Below are 289 nucleotides of genomic sequence, written 5' to 3' on the forward strand. Positions count from 1 at the left end.
AGGTCATAATGTCCTAAACACAAAGCCTAAAATAGATACATAAATGGTCACTTTAGGAGACATTTCTTCACCATAATTTGGGATTTCTTTCTGATTTGTAAAATTTTTTTTACAGACTGTTTGATTTCTTGCGTCTGCAGAACATAAATGATTGGGTTCAGCATGGGAGGAAAGATGGAGGTCAGAGACAAGTTTATGATCCTGGCATTTGGATCAATTTTTGAACTCATTGTAAATGTTATTATTATTGGGAGAAAATAAATTGTCACTAATGAAAGATGAGCTGTGC

At 33.6% G+C, this 289-nt stretch overlaps 1 protein-coding gene across 1 annotated transcript in view; it reads right to left on the reverse strand.

Moving 5' to 3' along the window:
* Positions 1-289, reverse strand: part of LOC116700888 (olfactory receptor 1500-like) — a 74,143-nt gene that overhangs the window by 2,947 nt on the left and 70,907 nt on the right. The window contains exon 5 of the mRNA XM_032534335.1: positions 52-225. Coding sequence (XP_032390226.1) covers positions 52-225 — 174 coding nt within the window. The remainder of the gene's footprint in view (positions 1-51; positions 226-289) is intronic.

The sequence above is a fragment of the Etheostoma spectabile genome, chromosome 13 (genome assembly GCF_008692095.1).
Source record: "Etheostoma spectabile isolate EspeVRDwgs_2016 chromosome 13, UIUC_Espe_1.0, whole genome shotgun sequence".
NCBI classification, from domain to species: domain Eukaryota; kingdom Metazoa; phylum Chordata; class Actinopteri; order Perciformes; family Percidae; genus Etheostoma; species Etheostoma spectabile.